At 42.7% G+C, this 20,781-nt stretch overlaps 1 protein-coding gene across 1 annotated transcript in view; it reads left to right on the top strand.

The window, feature by feature from the left end:
• The window catches only part of INTS13 (integrator complex subunit 13), a 402,986-nt gene that overhangs the window by 171,162 nt on the left and 211,043 nt on the right, over window positions 1-20,781 (top strand). Inside the window, exons 9-11 of the mRNA XM_078674120.1 lie at window positions 767-859; window positions 2,834-2,923; window positions 13,080-13,258. Coding sequence (XP_078530246.1) covers window positions 767-859; window positions 2,834-2,923; window positions 13,080-13,258 — 362 coding nt within the window. The remainder of the gene's footprint in view (window positions 1-766; window positions 860-2,833; window positions 2,924-13,079; window positions 13,259-20,781) is intronic.

Here is a 20,781-nt window from a genome sequence, read left to right as displayed (position 1 = left end):
CCCGCCCCCTTAGCGCTGCGGTGGAATAGCCGCCGCAGCAATGCGGTTAAAGAGGAGTGAAGTATGAGGGGCTAAGGGGAACTGTCTTTTAGCTGCTTTTTAATAATGTTCTTGCTTTTTACTGTAATGATTTTAATTAATCCAACAGTTAATACATTCATTCAATACATGTTGCTTATATAATTTACAACTTGTTTATTTTAAAGGTGAAGACATGCTCACATAAAAGGCTTTCTTAAAGATGCAACAAAAAATTTAATACTGGGTCAAATGTGCACTATGCAATAACTTGCTGGGTATGCCTTTCTAGTTCATTATTTAAAACATAAGCTTCATCTTCTGACCCTTTTCTTAGCACTCCGTTTTGAATGTACAGATTTAATCTGCTCGTCAGAACGGTCCTCTTCCTATCTTCTACACTGTAGGTGAAAATGTTGCGTTTTTGTAATGGGATTTTCTTTCTAAAACAGCTTGGGGGCACCACACACAAAGTTGCATTACCATTGCCAACCATGTAACATAACAAATGCTAGACCTTTTGCCAACACTTATTTTTCTAATGTTAATTTCCAGGTGAATAGCATTTTTTTATAGGAAATAAATGTTATTGTTTTTCAGCATGTTTTTTTTTAGTTATGAAACTGATGAAAAATTGTATTAGACTTTTTTTCACGGTAGCTTGAGGGTAGTCATTAAATATTTCTGTACGTTTTTAAATGCTTGATTTGTATTTCCTCTTTTGAGCACGTTTTGCTTTTTATTATAGCTGGAGATCATATTGGAAACAGTAATGGCAGAGAAGGTGGATTGAAGGAAACTGTAACATTAAAATGGTGCACCCCTAGGACTAATAGTGTGGGTGAGTAGATTGAAGCCATCATGAGTGTTTTTGGTAATTTATAGTCTGGGGGGGAAAGCATTCTACTTGTTTCTGTGGCATTCATGTAGTGTTTGTTTGTCAAGTATTCTTATTCAATCACAAAATCGTTCACAGAAGGGGCGTGACCTGGACGCTGAGCAAGATGGCCACTAGTCAGTTATGGGATTGTGTGTGTCTACCAAACTGCTCTAAATGTCCTTCTTTAGCCTTCTAAGGACAAAATCGCTGGCTTCCACTAGCCTTTGCACCAATTCCAAACTGATTGGGTAATTTCTCAGCCTGCTTTGTTCAGTGGTTGGGGATCCATACTAACTTGTGAGAGGTGATCCCTCTCTCTTGCTCGGTGCATTGGGCAGAGTATGATTGAGATGGCACTGTGGAGAGGATCTAGCCACTGCTGGGACATCCATCTGATCCATTTCTCTTGCTTGGGTAAGCATGTGTTTGAGGATATGAAGTGCGTAGGGACATCAGTTTGGAGCTTGGAGCTGAGGCCCACTTGCTTTGGTTACTGGCTGTGTCTGTTCCCCTGGTCTGGCCTGGATACGGGGTTCTGGCCTTGCCTGCACTGCTGTCGCCACCATGGTACTGCGCTGGAAACTATCTATGCCTGTTGGGACACTAGGGAGCATTGACAGGGCCACTGTGGACCAACATCTAATCCCAGCCTCCAGGCTGAATCTGAGCAAAAGTTGCTGAAAGCTTTCGATGTGAGAGAGGGCATGGTAATTTCTGACTGAGAGTACTTGTGGTAGCTTGGATGTGGTTGAGGAACCCGGTGAACAATTACACCGGTTACAAATACTGCTGACCATCTTACCTGTTAAGCTGATGCCACAGAAAAAAATGATCTGTGAGACAATTTACTGATGATGTAAATCCCTTCTCAAAAAGGAAGAGTGATATTGTGGGAGGAGTGGGGGAGTGACAGCCAGCTTGGAGCTTACTTGCCTACCAACGAAGGGCTCTATTCGGCTGCTGTGAGTGAGAGTTCCACACCTATGTTGGTGGCGAAGTCCTCTTCAGCGGCACTATGGCTCACTGTATTTCCCATTGCTACTTCAGTTTCTGAAGTGTACTCTGGCCCCCTCTATGCCTCTTGCTGCCTGGAGAGATCATGGTCTGTTCTTGGATGTGATTGCGGCACAGCTGAATGGATCATGCACAGCTCATTGCATGCTTGAAAGTGGTGGACGTGCCTGCTGGTTAGTCTGTGGTGCTCCACAGATCACACTCAGGGGGAAGGGGTGTGGGGAGGGTCTTGTATATCTATGTAATAACCCCATGGAGTGGGTGGAAAGTCTAGATGTTTACCATGGATCAGTTCCAGAGTAACTGAACATTATTTCCTAGTGCCAAGTTGTAGCTAGTACCTAGTTAAAATTCTAGGTTCGCCACCTCTTTTAAATCACCTTTAAAGTTTACATAATGTCATTTTAGATATCAAAGATACCTCTACGTCCGTTTGTACTCAAAGCTCAAAGCCCAAAACAAAGATGGACATTGAGCAATGAAGGCCAAATATCTAGAAATTAAAAGAAATTAAATCAAGTGTAACTGTGTTAGTGCAGTCCAAAGTACTTCATACATATATATATGTCTTGAAGAATCCATATTAGTGGTCTAACGCAGAAATGTTTTCATATATATCTTTTTGATATTTCTTTATTAGTATTCAACAAATAAACTCAACATATCCAAGTGAGCAACGCTCCACTTTGGACATGGCTAATGCAACCAGAACAAATAAACCCCTTTCTATTGCAACAGTTAATCCTTTGTTCTCAGAAAACATTAATGAAATGTGTTAATATATAAATGTTTTAAAGTGTATGTCCCTGTTTAATGCTATACTGACACATGAATATTAAACATATTAGTTTGTATAATGGCTATTCTAATTGTTGGTGCTAAATGCATTTTACAAAATATGTTTTTCCATTTGTTTTTTAGAATTACACTATTGCACAGGAGCATTCAGAATTTCACCAGTAGATGTAAATAGCAGACCATCATCCTGTCTTACAAACTTTCTTTTAAATGGTAAAGTGAAACATTATGTAATCTTTTACATCTAAAATCACATGTTGCATTCTTCTGTTTAGCAGGTGGTGTGTTGCACCTTTATTGTTTTAAAGGCAGCACTTGGTGCACTGCAACGTTTTCAGTGTTCTTGTGGTGTGATGTTAAGACCTGTTTGTAACTAGAACCTGCTGGGAGAGAATTAACAGTGTTCTAGGTTGTCTATCGGGTATTCCTTAGCTTTGAATTGTTAATGAAGGAATTAAATTTGCTTGGATGGAATAGTGCCCATAGTTAATAAATTAAAGTGTGTCAGGCTTCCTGAGATTCTCTCACTACTTCCTAGTGTCCTTAACATGCAACTTTTGTTAAGGAAACATCTTGAGAAGTTGTAGCTCTACTGATACAGCTCTTCTTGCAATGCACGTTTTTTAGGTTGAGCCTAGGGAGCGCTTGCGCTTAGGGAGCGCTTGCGCTGTCTCTTAGCGACCTGTGGTAATTGCTTTGTGTAGTACCAACTGCACCCAATGCTTGCTTTTGTTTTTCATTTGTCTATGCCAGTGTCCTTCAAAAATCCTTGCATGCCAGTGGTCAGTCCTGCCTCATTGTCCCTCCTTTTTCTCTTCCGTTCCTCCCTTGTAATAGGGACTAAGTACTGTCTCATCAAGCTACAGTTCTTTATCTGTTCTGTGAGGGACTACTTTTTTCTTGGTTTCCTGCTCTGTTTGTGTTTGCCTGTGTGTAGTTTCGGCATCATAGCTGATTACATTTAAATGCAGTTATCCTCCCTCCTCCTCTTAATTCAACAGTTGTTTTGGGGGTATGTCTTGCGCCATGCCCCCCGCTTCGTTTACTGTAATGATTTTAATTAATCCAACAGTTAATACATTCATTCAATACATGTTGCTTATATAATTTACAACTTGTTTATTTTAAAGGTGAAGACATGCTCACATAAAAGGCTTTCTTAAAGATGCAACAAAAAATTTAATACTGGGTCAAATGTGGTTATATTTTTAGGCTTTCAGCAATTTTCGATGTCGACCGTCATTTGGGTGTTTTTTTCAGTAGGGTAATAGTTAGGTTTTGGGCTTTGTTTTTAGGCAGATTGGGCTTGTTAGTTTGGTGATCATAACACCTACATTCTCAATTACAAAAGGCCTGATTAGGTGCAGTAATACGAAATTCCGTAATTGCATTACCAACACCGACAATATTGACATTCCCGCACATTTAGCGTCAACCTGGGAATAGCACGAGCGCGGTTTTCTACATTTGAAATCGCAGAGTTAGCTCATCTTTTTGCAGTTCTGGCTGTGAGATTGATTCCGGATGATTGCTAAACCTTTAAAGGAGACATCTGTTCCTGGAAGAGTTTGTTGGCAGGGCTTTAACCTTGTCCTGTCTTTTATTGAGTAAATTACGTATCAGGGGCTTGTTTTTCATCACCTGCACAAACTTCAATTTGCTCTCGATATGGTGTGATTTATCTTGTGGTAATACCACATAAGTTTAAACACCAAGGCTGTGTAATTGTGCTGAATTCCCTGTGGAGCGGCCGTTGCTAGCGCTACATGAGCATACACAAACAGTTACAGGATCGGAATGGCAGCCGGATGAACTCGTGTCAGCACCCTCTGGCATCTCCTCGACTCCTGTGACACATTCATGTCCCAGGAAGTCTCTCAACTCTACCCTCTCTCGCTCCCTAATCCCAGTGACAGATCGATGCTGCGAGCCCGGGGAGAGATGTAATGTGGCGATCAGTGACAAGTACACCCCGAGGAATACAAAGCACACAAGTCTTGCTGTGCTTGTGCAGTAATGGCTTACCTGCTGCTGGTGACTGCACAATGTATATTTTATGGAAGGCATAAGTGTGAATATTACCCATTTTAGTTTCATATCAATAAATACTTTAACTGGAATTGTTTCAAACGTGTTGGCTCGCATGGCTAGACTTTGTTGAAGAGCACCGAGGTCCTGCATGCACAGATATACATTGTAATTGTATTAAATAGCGCTTACTACCCCTGAAGAGGCATTGAAGCGCTCAAACTACGGTGCATACTTTGAACGGTGAGATCTTTTCAGACAGGTGTTACTGCCACTCTAATTGGAGTTGGGTAACAAAAGCAGGTTTGTTACAAAAGGGATGGTGGGGGTAGTGAAATGGCACCAGGGACAAGCTTACAAACACATCTTACGCACACACACTAATACCATGCCGTTGTGGACAAAAGTGGTGTTACCGTAAATGTTATTGGACATTTAGTGCAAAAATAAGGAACTGACTAACACAAAGACTGGTGGTCACCATCAGGCCTGGTTTGGTAGTTTTTAGGTCTGGCCTACAGACAGTTTTGTCCCGTTTCCTATTGTTTACAATATCAATTCTTGGAATGGTCTTCGGATAAACCCATTGGTTATGATTTGTTGGTTTTCTTGTCAATCTCATTTGCTTGCTTCATAGTTAACGCCTTTCCTTCCTCTTCTTGTTTTTGTCCCACTTCTGGATCATAGTTTATGTATCATCCTTTTAATTGAATGACTTGTAGCTTTCTGTGGCCGACATCAGGGAAGCATTCACTTTTTCTTCCAGCATTTCATGAGAGTGTATATGTTTTCTTGCTCTGTCCCCTGTGTGCTGCGTCCCATTTACATTGACACCCCCTCAAGCCTTCTGTGTTGCTCCAACAGTCCCTTACTTTCCCCTTACTGACTTGCCCCTTTTTAATATTTTACAGATTATTTTCTTTCTACCCGGTCCAGCTCCTCAATTGACCCTACTACGCCTCCACCCCCACTCAGCCACTCCCTGCTCACTGTCATTGAGTTGATCTCAAGCCGCTCATTATTTTCATTAATTTTCTTTTTCAGAGGTCCCAGCAGCGGCAGTTTGTCACAGGCTTGTTCCTTTCTCTAAGAAGCTTCACACACTTTATGTAGTGCTCAGTTCTATCCATTCACAATTGCACTTACCCGTAGTTTTCTAAAAAATGAGACATTCTATAGATCTCATTCACATTCCATAGACCTAATGGTATTCATTACATTTTGTAACCTTCCATGACAACACCTCCTTTTACAAAAGTGTGTTGTTACTCGGTAGGCTTTAATTAAAGTCTCCAAGCACTATTTTCCGAAACAGTGTTGTCCTGCCTCCTCTCTCTACTAATGCTTAAACATTTGTTTTTATAGCATGAACGGATTTGCAATGCAATAGGTCTTGCGTTTGAGAGAGTTTAAGCTATTGGCATTGTAAATGACAATGGCTTTTATTTCTCTGTTTTAAAAACAATACATACATAAAAGGCATTGTTATTTACAATGCCATTAGCTCAAACTCTCGCAAATGCGAGACCTATTGCAAATCAAATCAAATCAATCATCTTTATTCGGTTTCCGTTATTTTGAAAAACCATAAAAGTTCATAAAAATAGGTCAATTACATTTTCGTATAAAAACATATTAGATACATTATAAAAAATTCATGAGTTTGAGCTTCATGTATTAAAACTACACATTTTTTACTTTTCCAGAATTCATATGTATTTAAAAGAATTTGATCCCCTTATCATAAATTGGTGCGATGTCTGACACAAAATCTTAAAAAGTGAACTATGGACCTTGTTATAAGTTCATTATCCAGAAACTGTAAGGCCAAATAGGCCGGACGGCACTGACGCAACTTCAAAGCCTTTAAAATTGGTACTATCCAACGCCTGCGTGGGATAACATAACATTTACAGAAAAAAAAGGACATGGATACTTGATTGTAAAGAAATAGAATCACAGGGACAAGGGGGAAGTTTTACAGACCAGTCATTTTGGGATGGACAGGTAATCATACGATGGAGTATATTAAACCTAAAACGGGTCAAAAAAAATGTAGCATAATGGTTTAAATTAAGCTGTAAATATGGTTGGATAGTAGGAGCAACTTGTACAAGTAAACAATGCTGCACCTTGTTTTAAGTTCATTATCCAGAAACTGTAAGGCCAAATAGGCCGGACGGCACTGACGCAACTTCAAAGCCTTTAAAATTGGTACTATCCAACGCCTGCGTGGGATAACATAAAATTTACAGAAAAAAAAGGACATAGATAGTTGATTGTAAAGAAATAGAATCACAGGGACAAGGGGGAAGTTTTACAGACCAGTCATTTTGGGATGGACAGGTAATCATACGATGGAGTATATTAAACCTAAAACGGGTCAACAAAAATGTAGCATAATGGTTTAAATTAAGCTGTAAATATGGTTGGATAGTAGGAGCAACTTGTACAAGTAAACAATGCTGCACAGTTGTTTTCCTTTTTTCAATTAACAAGCGCTTCTGGGACAGGTGCGACAAGCATGCATTTTTTAAATCTGTTTTTGAAAGTTCTGCTACTGATGGAGGATCCTCAAAAAATCTTGGTAAACCAATGTCGGTAAGGAAAGTTTTAACGTATACTAGCCATCTTATCTTTCCCATATTGTCTAGTTTCATACAATCTTGGACGATTGTTCTCGTAAGATGGCATTGTTCCGTTACCCATATCCTTCGCCACAACATAACCGGTTGGATTTTAATTATGTCCGAAATATAGTCCAATCCAAGTTCAAGATGGCAACCATATGTTGTGGTGCTTTTTGGGACTGCCAGCAGAAACCTTAAAAAAGAGTTTTCAATTTTTTGAAGCTGTTCTACATTGACCTCGCCCCAGACCCCGGCGCCATAGGTCGCGATGCTGAGACACTTTGCGTTATATATTTTAATCAGCACTGTCGGCGGTCTCTTCCCTAGACGAAGTGAAAAGGCCTTCAGTGCACCAACGGCCCTTGAGAACGCCAATGTGCGGGAGTTAACAGCTTGTCTCCATTTAAAAGCCTCATCTATTAGGATCCCTAAGTATGGATAGGTTTCTGTTCTTTCAATTGGTGAGTTGTCCACGTAGATTTGCTTGGGTTTTTTATGCTTTGTGCCCGCGTGCATCACATAGGTCTTTTTTATATTCACTTTGAGGTTCAAACTGGCCATGAACGAACAATACTTGTTCAGAACCCTTTGGAGCTGGACTGCGGTTCTAGATAGAATTACCGCGTCGTCGGCGTATAATAAAGCTGGTATCTGCCGACGACCGGCTGCTGGGAGATCTTCTGCACCATCTAGCATTCTGGCCTCTAACCCGTTGGTATACAGGGTAAATAGGAAGGGGGCCAACACACACCCCTGTCTGACCCCCTTCTCAATAGAAAAACTATCGGTTAGCTGGCCTCCGGTCCCATATCTCACTCTGCCCGAAGCCCCTGAATATAGTTCTCGTAAGAAGTCAACTATTGGGGGGTCGATTCCCATTTGTAACATAATAGACCATAGTCTTGAATGTAAACGCAGTCGAACGCTGCCGTTAGGTCAACGTATACCATATGCAAACTGGAATTTTTTGCATCTACGTATTTTCCTGCCAGCAGCGTCAAATTCAGGGCCTGATCCACCGTACTCAGTCCTGCCCTGAACCCGTATTGCAGGTCCGAGATTGAATCCGCGGCCAGGGCGACTGACGCTGGAATCTGGGGACCACGGTTCGATCCCCGGCTCCGGCGGCAGGTTAGCCCAGCACCATGTGACTCTGGGCAATAGCTCGCTTAATCTTCCCGAAGGCCCCCCAGCGCCTAGAGACCCTTACGGGTGATTGTGCGCTTTACAAATGTGGACTTTACTTTACTTTTGAATCATGATCAATCGTCCACTCCTGGAGTCGATCGAGAAGAATTCGCCCTGCCATCTTCCCGAGCGAATCCAGGAGTGAAATGGGTCGATAACAGGCAGGACTGTCTCTATCTCCCTTCTTAAAGATGGGAATCAGTATCGAGGACGACCATGAGTCGACCAAGCCAATATCTTTGGCCGCATTCAAAACTTTGGTAAGTAGCGGGGACCACAGATCTATGTTGTTTTTGAACAGGTCCACAGGGACTGAATCTGGTCCTGGTGCCTTACCCGATTTGGCCATTTTTATTGCATTTTCCATCTCACTTAATGTGAAATGTAAATCTAATGGATATTTTACAGATGTCGGGATCCAAATATTCTGGTTCAGGGACTTCTTTCCAGCTAAAAACCTCTGAGAAGTGTTTTACCCATACGTCTGCGTCTATTGCAACGTCTAAAGATGGGATGTCTACTTTATCTGATAGGAAGGGTGACATCACTATCTGCCAAAAGGCTGTGCTATCCTTTAGAATACTACTTCTCTGTAGTTGAACCCATAGATTTGATTGTAATTCTTTTTTCCTAGTTCGAATTGCGGATGCGTAAGCCTTCCTTAGTTTAATGATCTCCTCTCTGTCTCTTTCTACTTTGTCTAGTGCCTTCTTTAATTTAGTATAAGCTTTCGTGCAATCTGTGCTAAACCATCCCTTTTCACTGCCCATGTTATTCTTTTTGCTGCCTCTGGTTAGTACTTTCCTGATATTTTCCACAATCTCACCGTAATTAGCCAGGATCTCTATTGAGGTTGGAGAGGGGTCCAGGCATCTTTCTATCTCTTTTCTGTTTGATTTTATTATTTTTGCAATTGTGGCTTCCTGATCTAATTTCCCCCACTTTATTGTGAAGCCATTTAGCCTATCCAGTGTTAAGGTTTGTTGGTATAGAAGACTATGGTGAGCCGCATCGCCTCTTTTCTGTGGGTTATGTTCCTTAAGTGTCATAGTGATTGGGGAATGATCACTAAGCACGTTATTAAGTACTTCAAAGGTCTTGATGTTTGAGGCTTTGCTTGCTGACACTAAGACGTAGTCTATCAGGCTTTTGAGGCCCCGCCCATGAAATGTTGGACTAAATTCGGTTATAGGGGATTTTAATTTATTAGCAAAGTTTATATCTAGTTCCACCATCTTCATCTGCATGTTAATACCCTCAGTTGTGTGGGAAAAATGGGTTGTGCAGTTACCCATTTCGTCAGTTATCCCGCAGTTTGGGGTATCGCTCTTGTTACATAAATGGAGGTTAAAGTCTCCTCCCCAAACTACAGTGTGGGATTGCTTTACGTATTTTGTTGCGAGGTCAAGTACCAGTTGCGAAATCTCATTTAAAACCTTAATTAGGTCTATGAGACCTATTGCATTGCAAATGCTTGTTGTTTACAGTAGCCACGAGACCGGGGAGGAAAACAAACCAGCAGACAGTAGGCTCCCTCCATTCGCCCTCATTCCAATAAACAATACAGCATATACTAATGTACCCAGGTGTGACGAGAGCAGGGGCCAAGTTGAGCCATCAACTTAGTGCAGCAGCAAACTGCACTACAGGTTTGATTTTGATTTCAATATTTATAAAGTGCACAGAAGGGCCTATTACCATGAAGCCACCATGAAGCTTCTAAGAGTACAAATAGAATGAGTTTGTTAGTAACCTATCAGTGTTATGTCTCGTTGTGCCTGGCTTATCACTGGCCTGATCCCATTTCCACCGGCTTGCCATGGTGGCATTTCTTCTGCTCAGAGGGTGCAATAGGCCAGTTCACTCCTGGAGGTAGGGAGGGAGACTGGAGACTGGGTGATAGCTGAGAGGAAGAGGTTAGAAGTGGTGTCATAAGATTAAACGAGGGGCGGAACAAGGGGAAAGTGGAGAGGTGAGTGGCAGAAAAGTGGACTTTTCCTTTCAGTCTGGACAACATTATGATGTACATAAGAGTAGAAACCTTTAAAAGTGGCGTTTACTTCTATGGGACAGGAGTTTATCAACGTAGCCCTCCAAATACTATGTATTTGTTGTATGAATGTGGTGTACGTGAGGAATAAAAAAAAATAGAAATGTGTATGTTTTGTACCTATTCATTAAGAGTTTTTCATTGCAACACTTGGCAATTAGTTCGATCTAAGGAAATTGGAAAAGGTACAATAACCCACTGAACCGGAAAAAGAATACAAGAAAAAAATCACACTCTGTGCAATGAAGAATGAACAAGGCATCAATATGTCTGACTTGAGAGCTGAGCAGGTAGGTAAAAAAAAGGAATGTGGCTGCTGTCCCTTGGGCAGTTGTAGGCTGACAGGTGTCCCCAGTTCACCTTAGTCAAGGTTTGCCAGCAGCTGCTTTTAGGAGAAGCATCAGCAGTTCGGGTGCCGAGATACCACTCCAAAGGATATTCTTCTGTTCACAGAGGTATATGGACCCTTATGATTGCCTGAGGAGGCGTATCCAAAGGAGACAACTATAGTGTGTTCAGCGAGCAGCATAAAGCTGAGGTGGTGCAATAGCAGTGTGTCCAATGAGGGGCATGACCGAGGAGCCATTATGACAGCATGGCAATTGATCGATACAATGCAGTGGGAGTTGGAATGTGTTGCACATGAATAGTGGAATGTACAGGACAGATTCTAGAAATTAGAGAACTGTTGTAATAAGTATCCAATATATAGGGCAAGGTCCTGTGCATAGAGGACCCCCCTATGTGAGCAATGGCGAGATGTTGCTAAAATGCTGCTATATTTAATGTGGTGTATCCTCTACCGATCTGCCTGATGGCATTAGTGCTATTAGGTAGTTACATCATCACATAGTGAGGGAGGGGACAGCTGCAACGGTGCTGTTAGGAACAGTTAATCTAAACCATAGGTTGTAGCTTGGGAAAGATACATCTAGGTTCTATCTTGGGTTTTGGGATTTGTTGCTTAAATGGGTCATCTTATTTTGAGTGGTGGTTGGGAGCATTTCTGTGGTGTGACTGTTTCTTTATTTGCAGTATTACTGCAACGTTTGGTCTGCTGTGCGTAAGGACTAGTATCTTTAGGTGTGTACATCTCCAGATATGTGTTTGGCCATTCAGGACAAGAAAGTGCCTGTGATCCCTGTTACACTTGTTTGGTAGCATTATCCCCAAATTTAGTCAGGACATTTCAGTAGCATTCCCTATCTGAAGTACCTGGCTTCAACAATTACCGTGAAGAGCTGCCATCCCTTGTTGTGGGGCTAACTCCTGCAATCAGTCGAGGTGAAATTTCAGAAAATGTCACAGAAATTCTGTGACTTCTGTTTGTGTCCGTGTTCTATGGGATAAAGAGTGGTTTGATGTGATTATGGAATGCTTGTTATGCTAGAGCATTTCAGTGCAGAATGAGAATTAGCCTCGATAATTGATACTTTGGGAAGTTGTGTTGTACGTATTTTGAGTGTGTCTGGTTTGTTGTCTAGGAAAGGGATATTTTTATATTCTGTGTGTGCTTTTTCCTGTGTTAGATGCATGCTTGTTTTCTTTCAGTAAGTGTTGTCTGAGATGAAAAGATCAGTAGCTCCCGATGAGGGGTCCTTATATGCACCTGTACCTCTGTGATAGTTAAGTATGCATTGTTGCTGCTACACATTGACTGCTTTCATTGTAGATTATTTTGCTCTATTATCATTATAGTTTTCCAGGGTACTTTTATCACCCCCTCTTTAGTCTAGCTAAGCAGTGCAGCTGTCTGTTGACCTATTGTTACCAATTTTTTAACAGAGTGGACTTTGGCTTTGCCCCACAGTATTACCCTCTCGCCTCATGCCATTGGCTGTTTGGTTTTATCATTACCCTTTTCATTATAATGCATACATTACTATTTTACATCTCAACAGTAAATTAAATTATTATTTAAAATAGTTTAACTCAGAGATGCAGTATATATAGATAGAAATGTTTGTTTCTTTTGTTTTTCACTGCAGCGCCCTTTAAAAAAATATTGTAGTTTACTCAAGATGCAAGCCATACCAATTTGCTTTGCCAATGCCTGTTTATCCATTATACCACTCATATTTAACATATATCCTATCTCATAATGTGTTTCCCGCCTCCCAGGTGCATTATTTTTCACTCCTAAAGTTGTACTGACTCTTTGCTTTATTTCAAGGCATATATACTGATTGCCTTACTGTTAATGCATCACTAGTTTTCAATTGTGGGAGGAATGCCAGGGCGAACCTCTGAGTGCACAAGGCAGTTCAGTTACGTAGTTTAATTGGCATGTTTGCAGCTTTTACTCTATTACTCTCAAGTCTGAATAATGAAGATTTCTTATATTCAGTGGAGAAAGTTTGAACCTGTTTAGGATGTGCTCTGGAACTGAATGAATTTGTAAAGGTTTATAATTCTTGCAAATATGCATCTTTCTTGTTTGGAAGCAACTTATACATTATTTTAATTTTAACAGGTCGTTCTGTTTTATTGGAACAGCCACGTAAATCTGGGTCCAAAGTAATAAGCCATATGTTAAGTAGTCATGGAGGAGAAATTTTCCTGCATGTTTTGAGTACCTCGCGTTCTATTCTGGAAGAGCCTCCATCTATCAGTGAAGGTTGTGGAGGGAGAGTCACGGACTATAGGATCACCGTAAGAGTCAAACTTTTCGAATTTCAAATGCTTGTTTATGTTAGTTATTAGCCCTTTACTAAACATTGGTGGTAATTGCATTCAGGAGGAGAGTACATTTATAATCTGTTTTGTGCCCTATCCTTCACAGTCTAAACTCCCCAGATTTGGATAGAATGTAGAAATTTGGAAATGCTCACATATGTCCCATCTCAAGATTATTGTTATTTATTTATGTCACTGTTTCAGCTAGCCTTCACCATTTTGAGTCTTTTTCATGAATACATATTCGAGACTGCACACATTTCTAAACAAATATCTTTCGAGAGACCAAAGGGTCACATCACAGTCAACCATTAAAGTCTACTTTGAACACATCTAATTTGCCAGGCTGACTTGTTGTCTTGGGTTTTGTTCTCTAAATTTACCTTTTTAAGCGGGATCTAATACACATTTTCCATTAACCACTGACAGACATTTACCATGTTAGGCAAATTACTTTCTATGCCAATTTCTACATTATATTCATACGCTGTATTAGGTACTTCTTGACTGTAGTTTTTCTGCAACTGTTGTTCTGCCTAATCTGTTGACTTTGGGGTGTGGGCAGTCTTTGTTTCTATTTTTCTAAGAGTGGTTCTGCTTGCACCGTCTCCTACTATGAAGAATGGTGCAAATTTTTCTAATTTCAGTCTCAGGCCTTACTATACTTATTGAAACCGTTACCTAAAGACTTGAATTTGAATGGGGGTTTTCTGAGCTGCTTATTTTTACTTTTTATGGACTCTGTTTTGTGAAGAATTTCCACCCAGCTTAAGAAAATACTGTCCGATGCTAAGCCTGCCTAAACTGAAATTTCAGTGCTTTTAAAATTGTTTATGAGAGCGGACTTGACTGTAAGAATATCCGGATATGAGATCAAATTGTCGGTAGACTGCACTGCCCAGCACACAAATGTACTGTAAGTAATTTCTGGAAGGTTTCATCTAGTGGCGATCAATCATCCCATGGGAAAAGGTCTGGAGTAGGAGAGCTCAGAACTGTCACAGGAAAGGCAAACAATGGCAAGCGAATAATAATGTGCTGCACCAGAGACCTTGCAGGAAGACATGCTTGAGTGTTGCAGCAGCGATGTGCCCCAACATTTCCTTGGCCATAGCAGCAGCAACCACCAACATGCATTGAATCAGAGTGAAGGAAGATCCAGTTGGACTTAGCAAGGTGCTACTGCACAAGCACATGGGCAGGGCAGAAATCTAAAATGTTTTGCGGATGAGCTGACTGACCAGGGCTAGGCTGAGATTTATAAAGTGAATGCACACAGGGCAGCATACTTAATGAGGTAAAAAATGTTGCAAAAAGAGAATACAAATAGACATCTAATTTCCCGACTGTAGTTGGGTTTATAGCTGTAGAATTTCCTGGTCTGGTCTGTACTGTATGATGTATGTTTGGCGAGCGGATGCACTGTACCCTTCTTTGATATAGTATTCTGATCTATGTGCCATGCTGGGGAGGGGGCAAGCAGGGTGGGGAGGGGTATTTGTTTTGTTTTGTTTTATTTAAATCTGTGGTGCAGGTGCCATTCTTATGATCCTTCTTGATTCTGGTTTGCTATTATTGTGTCTGAGTCACAACCACACTGGGGCTGCTATGGAGATCTGCTGTGGTGAACTGCTGTGTAGTTTAATGTAGTCCACAAATCTCTTGCCTGTTTATGGGAGTGGTCGGAGCATATTGTTCACGGATGGGCACCTGCAGATAATTTGTAATCTGAACATTTCAAATTATTTTTGTTTTGAAACCAGTAAAAAAAATATGTTAAAACAAATAAACATCTGACATAAAATCAAAATAATGTAAGTGGGTGACAGAATGGCTAGTAGCATAGCAAAAAGACATTGGCATTTTAAATGACAATGCCATTTATTTATATTTTAAAAACAAAAATAAAAGGAGGTGCTATTTGCAATATCAATAGCTCAAACTCATGTAAATGCGAGACCTTTTGCATTGTAAATGCTTATTAAAGGTTAAACTTGGGAACTTTAAGGAGGCAGTGAAAACCTCCTTGAGTGGTTTAGATCCTCATATGGCTGGTATTTCTTTTAACCATTTGAAAACGTTTAATTATGATGAAAATGTTGGCTAAAAACGAATAATGAGGGTTCTTAGTACCAATTATATTATTTAATAAGTTATTCACATTGCTTAATGATATTACTCGTTTTATATTGAAATGATTTAAAATATTTGTACAATAAATATATACTTACTTACAACCCACCTAGGTTCACTCAAAATGGGATCTAGTTGTTGCTGTTATCACTGAATTACTGTGCTTTAAAATGTTTATCTCTGTTGAAAAATAACTTTAATTCTACTTTGCCTCTCTCGATCTTGTACCTGAACAACGCTGGTGCTATCACACTAAAGAGTATAACAGCTTCGCTTGGCAATGGCCCATTTAAAAAGATAGCAAGCATTCCTGCTGAGAAGTACTAAGCACAATCGTATTCAAAGCAAAACAATCACGGTAACTCGACAGTGGCTTTCACTTCCACCACAGTGAATGACATATATAAGATAAGGATGATAAATAACCACACGGCCATTCAATCCCAGGAGAAACTTTCTCAGCTGACCCTGACAGCAAGAGCAGATGCGTTCTTCATTGACAACACAGCTTCATACTCAGATTACAAATACGTTTCTGTAAGATCATCAAAGCAGAGTTAAAGGCTGAGGGCTGATTCTTTGTGCCAACTTATATTCCAGTATCTACATGACAAACCTCTCGAATCACCCGGTATGGTTCCCGATAAGGGCCTTACCTGCCGTTCCCTACAGAAGATTCCAACATCCTTTTGCCGCGATCATCTATAGTTAATACGTGAATTCGAAGGAAAAGTTTAAAATTGTTTTGACAAGCATAAGAGAAATAAAACCATACGGGCATTTGAGGCTGTACTTCACACAGAGTCCTGTGATGGTTAGCTACATTGGCCCGCCTCGGAATGGACGGCCCATCCATCCACTAAGAAGTCTTGCTGCACCGGAAGAGGCTGCTCCTGACAGCGCAGCGGAAGTAACCTCTTCGCTGCTCTAGAAGATAAGGAGACATGTGAGCAGTTCACGCAGCCGGTTGTGAAGGAGGGCGCGCAAGTGGATTGTTGCTACAGCGAAAGCTGAGAGCAAGCAAACTCTGTAGCAGAGGTTGTTCGGTGTTGGGGAGTGGGCTTCGCATTCTTAGGGTGGAAACAGAGAGCACACCGAGAACAGGTCCGCCCTCCCACGATGCGATGATTAGAACGTAGGTAGGGTAGTAGCATAGGAAGGGGACCCTGCATGGAGTCTGCTGCTTTGTTAGTCGTGACTTTAACCTAGAAGTGCTCACATCATTGAATTGCAATTAAGGTGACCAGATTTTTAGAATGACAAGCAGTGGCAGCGCGGCCGTGAAAGTGACGTGGCCGCGAAAGTAAAAGAAAACAAGCACGCGAGTGGTGCAAGCATTTAATGTTACGATGCCATAAGAGCTTTCAAGGAGGGAGGGCGGGGAGAGGGGCAAGTCAAATAAGCTACAGCGTGAAGAAAAAAACAAAAAGTAAACAAACAATAAGCAGTGGCCGCGCGGCGGTGAAAGTAGCGCGGCCGCGAAAGTAAAAGAAAACAAGCACGCGAGTGGTGCGTGCGAGCATGCGTGCCCATGACAAGATGGCGCCTCTGCTTGTAATTGTGTGCGTAACTGCACACTCGATGCCACACAGAAAGCATGTGGTCGGATTTTTCAATGCCCACTCACTAAATGTCTTTTCAGAGCAGCGAATGCGCTGGCTCAGGCGAGACCTAAAAAAAAGCATCAAGGGAAAGAAGAAAAGTGATAGTAGCATGTTTTGTTTTAAAGCGGATGTCACTTGGATGCAAACCGCAGGATTATGCACTCTCCACATAGACTGGCTCCATATTTTCAATAGGAGATACTCTACACCATAGTGAAACACTGTCATATTAGGTTCATCTTGCAGGGAACAATGTTTTTAGGTCGAGCCTAAGCAAATGCAAAGCATTTGCTGTCTGGCTCGAAAACTATTGTCACCCGTTTTTGGGAATGTGGACACGAGCTGGGCACGAGCGCAGATTTCACCTCGTGGGCGCGCACGGCGCCGTGCCCATCTCGTGCCTCACATTCCCGTGCGCAAACACACACACAGCCACACTCACGCATGCGCACATACATAGCCACACGCATACACACACGCACCCCCCCCTTAAACAGACACACGCGCACACAGACACACACGCGCGTACACCATCCAGGCGCCTCCCTTCCCACTACTCCTAGCCCAACAGTACCCCTGTCCCCGGCTGACCTGCTCTGCAGCGGCCTCAATGCCGGAGCGAGTCCTAGAGGAGATAAAGTGAGCGGGCTCTGCGGCCGGTGTTGCGGTGTTGCTGCGAAGGGAGCGCCGGGTGTTCACCATACTGCCGGCACGGGTTGCGCTAAATGCCGGGGCCTCTCACTGCCCGGGCTCTCAGCGCCATTCCTCTTTCTCTCGGGCTGCTGTCAAGCGGCGCTGACGTCTCATTCTTTTCCAGCGCTGAAGCCTACGCCACTTCATCCCATTCGACCGCGTCGTTTGTAAACAATGAAACATGCCCGGTGCACTCAATGAAGGTTAAGGAGCGTGCATGATACACAACCCGAGTGCTCATAGCGCAGCGAGGCTCCGCACACATGGTTACCAGAGCTGCTGGTTGAACGCCGCCTCGCCCATGCGGGGCTTCGGGTCTGAAGGCAACCGGTTCTCTGGTAGTATCCCGCACGGACAGGTAATGGAGACCTGCAATGGTCCCTCGCACGTCCCTACGACCCCCCTCGCTCACACGTCCCGGGAGCTTTCTAGTAACACCCGCCGGCAGCGCTGTGTCTCACCCTCCCGCACAGCTCGGGGACAAAGAGGCCGCCTCTCACCTGCTCCTGCTCCGAATCGTATTCCTCGTCATCGGCGCTGACAGACATGGCCCTCGCCCGGCGGAGCCTCCTTCCCGGAGAGGCGGCAGGCCCCTCACACCGAGGACGGCCTCATGAATAACATGCACCCGCGCGGATCAGGAAGAGGTTGAGCTCGGCTCTTGACCAATGGCAGCCGGCCCAGCTCGCCGCGGCTCCACACAAAGGCCTGCCGCCGACCGGCGCCCCGGCACAGGCAGCGACAACACGGGGCGCGTGCGGCGCTGTTTACACCGGGGGCTCCACCCGGCACGGAGCGGAAACGGAATGCACAGCGCGCTCGTTCCAGCTGTCACACCCCTCCCTCCATGAGGAAACTTTTTATACACACACATATCGAGTTCATTGTTATATGTGGTGCCGGTCCCACGCACCGTGGCTGAGGGCGAATTTCTCTTTGCGAACTAACTTATCCGGTTAAACGCCACGACTCACGTTATACAGGTGCCATAGCACAGCGGTCTGAGAGTGAATACAGCGGCAATCCCGATTGTATCATGTCGGGTGCGTGCGGGGGGAGCCTCTGGCATTTTTTTTCTACACCCTCTCACCCACAACATGTTTTGCTCTTACGACCGTGGTATTAGTAGACCGGCATTAATAATCAACATTAACATTTCTATTTGTAAAAGACTGACTCACTAGCATAACACTGGATCTCAGTGGGAAGTAGACCAATCCTTGTACAACAGAACCACTCTGGTGTGGAAATGCCTCTGCCTGCGACAATTAAGTACCTTATGAGTAACTCTTAGGAAGACAATCACGCCTACGACAAAGCAGTTACATCATCCATGTAACAATATACGTTTATACAAAAGTAACATCTTAAAGAAGGCATAAGAAACTATCTTAAAACTACCTGAAGCCTGTCTGAAAACTAAGACCTACTTTTTGCACTGAAATGATTATGGTTTCCCTGTGCAGCAACACTATGTCATGGCATGGCGGGGTCAAACTACTGCCAGCAGGAAATAGTAAGCCTTGCCCCCTCTTCATGTGTGTGATACCTTCAGGCAGTGCTATCTTTTTCAAAGAAAAGCACATTGTATTGTCGGACTTGTTGTTTTGAGATTTTAGGTGGGCTGTTTAGAAAGTAAAACTTGGTGAGAGTGTGTCATAAATATTTCAGTGTAAGTAATAACATAACCAACAATGTTAAATTTGAGAGGGGAGACCGCAGCAAACAAGATACAAAAACGCAAGTGTAGTACCTATGCAGGCATACATTATCACATATTTTTAATTTTCTGGAATCATGAAATATACATTTTTACAGAAACTTACTAGTGTATGGAACACATTTCTTGCTAGGGTCACTGCTGAGCAGCCTAGTCAACACAGCGCCATCCAAGGTGTTCTGATCAGCATATTGTCGTAATGCTAGCGTATTTCTGGGTACAGGCACTGACCTTGCCAGCGTAGCACACTCACCAGCACAAAGGCTGTGCTGCGGGCGCCGAAACGACTGGCTAAGTCTCCTTGATCTTGTATAACCCCATACAGTAGTTCATGTCCTACAGCCTCTCTCGGTCAAGTAGCGATGTAGCGAGTATGTCAGTGTACTGACTTTTGTGTATTAAAAAAGAACAAACTGTAACCTTAGAACAATTTCAAAGCGCTAATCTCAAACGGCATAGGAATCTTGTTTTCCTTATCACTATGTGCTCGGTGCAGACTCGGCCTGGCCGGGACAAGACAGCTCGGGGGACTGTCACTGGGTGTCATTCAAGCAGCAGAGGCTATTGCCCTCACTCTATCTATCGCCTCACTCTATCTATCTATCGCCCTCACTCTATCGCCCTCACTCTATCATTCTATCGCCCTCACTCTATCATTTTATCGCCCTCACTCTATCGCCCTCACTCTGTCTATCGCCCTCACTCTGTCTATCGCCCTCACTCTATCTGTCTATCGCACTCACTCTATCTGTTTATCGCCCTCACTCCATCTGTCTATCGCCCTCACTCTATCTGTCTATCGCCCTCACTCTATCTATCGCCCTCACTCTACCTAACTATCGTCCTCACTCTATCTATCTATCGCCCTCACTCTATCTGTCTATCGCCCTCACTATATCTGTCTATGTATAGCACTCACTCTATCGCCATCACTCTGTCTATCTATCTAGCTATCTATTGCACTCACTCTATCTATCGCACTCACTCTATCTTTCGCACTCACTCTATCTATCACATCACCACAGCATCACTCAGCACCACCACAGCATCACTCAGGGGCACCACAGCATCACTCAGGGGCACCGCAACATCACTATGCGCAACCACAGCATCACTGAACGCCACGGCATCACTCGTCGCCACCACAATATCACTCGGCGCCACCACCCCATCAATATTTGCAACTATTCAACAACAACTGGTTCAAATATGTTCTCTCAATGTTTCAAGCTTTATTGCAAATGTCACAAAAAGATGTTAATATTTCACTTCTGTTCTTGGATTTTCGTCACAATAAAATACACTGAACATAATCTTCACAAAAGTTATTTACAAAAGTTTAAGCTATT

This window comes from Lissotriton helveticus, chromosome 1_1 (genome assembly GCF_964261635.1).
Source record: "Lissotriton helveticus chromosome 1_1, aLisHel1.1, whole genome shotgun sequence".
In the NCBI taxonomy this organism is placed as follows: Eukaryota; Metazoa; Chordata; class Amphibia; order Caudata; family Salamandridae; genus Lissotriton; species Lissotriton helveticus.
Note: the sequence above shows the minus strand (reverse complement) of the source record. Positions and strands in the feature narration are given on the sequence as shown.